At 36.4% G+C, this 2,002-nt stretch overlaps 1 protein-coding gene across 1 annotated transcript in view; it reads left to right on the top strand.

Annotated features, from left to right (window-relative positions):
- The first annotated feature begins 509 nt into the window (after window positions 1–509).
- Window positions 510–2,002, top strand: part of IFNAR2 (interferon (alpha, beta and omega) receptor 2) — a 12,719-nt gene continuing 11,226 nt past the window's right edge. The window contains exon 1 of the mRNA XM_010138590.1: window positions 510–552. Within this exon, the coding sequence (XP_010136892.1) occupies window positions 510–552 (43 nt within the window). The remainder of the gene's footprint in view (window positions 553–2,002) is intronic.

Here is a 2,002-nt window from a genome sequence, read left to right as displayed (position 1 = left end):
AACTTTTTTTTTTTCTAACCTCCCTCTTGGTCTCCCCTCTTTCTGGAAACATTTGTTACAACAGTGATGAGTTTGTACAATATTTCAAGTAAAACCAAGCAATGTTTACTTTCATTGTATTTAATTAGTTGGAGTGAGCAGCATAGAATTTTCAGATGTTATCTTTGTATAAAATTAATACAAATAATCATACCATGCTTTCTCAATTTAATTGGAATGGTGAGAGCCCTTTCCATGTGAACAAAGGAAAGTGCTTTTGTCATAATATTGCTAATTGTCTAATCTGAGGATCCTTGCCTGTGCCTCCCCCCATCAGCAATAACTCTTTTAGCGCCACTGCCTTCCCCCAAACATTGAAGAGGTTAAAATAACTCTTTGTATGTAGACCTCATTTTACTTGCAAGTAATTTACGAAGTTGATTTGCTGATTGTGGTTGTTTTTAATGCATTTACAGGTACAGAAGCAAAATGTTTATTTCACAATCAGTAGGTTGTGTTTCTTAATCACTATGGAAATGCTGATGGATGGACCAATAAGTTTTTATCAACTTGGTAAGTTCGCTGTACCTTGATATTTTAAGAGTAGTAGCACTGCTGATTTTTCACTAACACTCCTACTGAGTCACTGAAGTAAGATATCATCTTATTATAGACCTCTCCCTGGAATAACTCACAAAATCAAAAATCTAGTATATTGTATTCTACATACTCTTCTCTATACGTAAATCATTATTTTTCCCATAAGAAAGAAATACTTTGAAACAGTATACTGCATTCTGCCTCTCTAAATGTCCAGTGAACTCTTTGCTGGATGTATTCTTTTTAATTTCTTATTCCAGTTTTTTTCAGGATTCATTAATTTCTGGATTAGCAGGCAGAACAAACATAGATTGTTGGCTGAGCTGTAGTTGTAGTGAGAAATTGTACTGATAGGATAAAAAGGATAAGATGGTAAAGAAGATTCCCCATTCAGTTTACAGACTATCTTTGTTTGTACAGTCTTAATTTTCCCAGTTAATTGGTCTGATTTTTTTTTTTCTTGGCAGTATCTCTTATGTAAGAATATAACCTACAGATTTTGCAACTCTCCAACTCTCTTTGTTGAAACAAAGTTCTGAGGCAGTTTGAGCTCTGGATGAATGAAATTTGATTTTGATAGGGGAGAGGCATTTAAAAATCACAAATATGGACAGAATAGAAAAACTTTTATGTCAACAGGAGGTACATCAGCAAGACAGCTGACACCTGAGGTGACTGGCATAAGAGAGAATGGCTAAAGACTTTGCATCTCCTAATATGAAGGGCTCACTCCGCGGGAGTGCATCACTACTAGAGTCTGGGTGCTGACACTTCCTGTTTCTGTAATAGCAATCGCCTGAATGGGCTAAAGGCTGGGTTCCTCTTGGGAGAGGGGAGAATTTCTGCCACAAATGATTACAAATCTGAACTTGTGTTCAGTTAGAGAATAATAACTGTTAAAGAATTGGTTTGTTAGTCATACACACTGGATTTTTTTTTTTCCAGATAGGTGCTCTGTTACTCTGTGGCAAGAAATCAGTTGTTCTGCTTTTAACTGCACTTCTCTTGGGGGACGTTTATTATTCTGTAAAAACGTAAATGAACAAGTGCAGAAGGAAGACGTACAGGAGAGAGGAAGTCTGTGGTTTGAACGTGGCGAAAGGAAGCTTGAGAGAAATTAGTTTTCTTGTAGAAATAAAAATTTGCTGTGTGTGAACTCAAGTTTGCTGCTTAAACTATTTGCATCTAATTTCAGAAGGGATGCTGGGTGCATAGTTTAATATTTGTGAGACGGACACTTGAAGAGCCAGGTTGATGATAGATACTTGGCTAAGTATCCATCCCAAATGATTCTGACAAACTTAGTTGCCCAAGTGTATTTGTGTGTGCTGCTAATTAAAGGGCACTTTTCTGCGGCCATAAAGATTTCATGCAGATATCTCTTTAATTAATTGAATAGGAAATGTTTCCTTTCCTCTTCCGA

Source organism: Buceros rhinoceros, unplaced genomic scaffold (assembly GCF_000710305.1).
Source record: "Buceros rhinoceros silvestris isolate BGI_N320 unplaced genomic scaffold, ASM71030v1 scaffold24326, whole genome shotgun sequence".
In the NCBI taxonomy this organism is placed as follows: Eukaryota; Metazoa; Chordata; class Aves; order Bucerotiformes; family Bucerotidae; genus Buceros; species Buceros rhinoceros.
The sequence above is the reverse complement of the archived record's forward strand: the minus strand, read 5'-3'. Positions and strand labels throughout refer to the sequence as shown.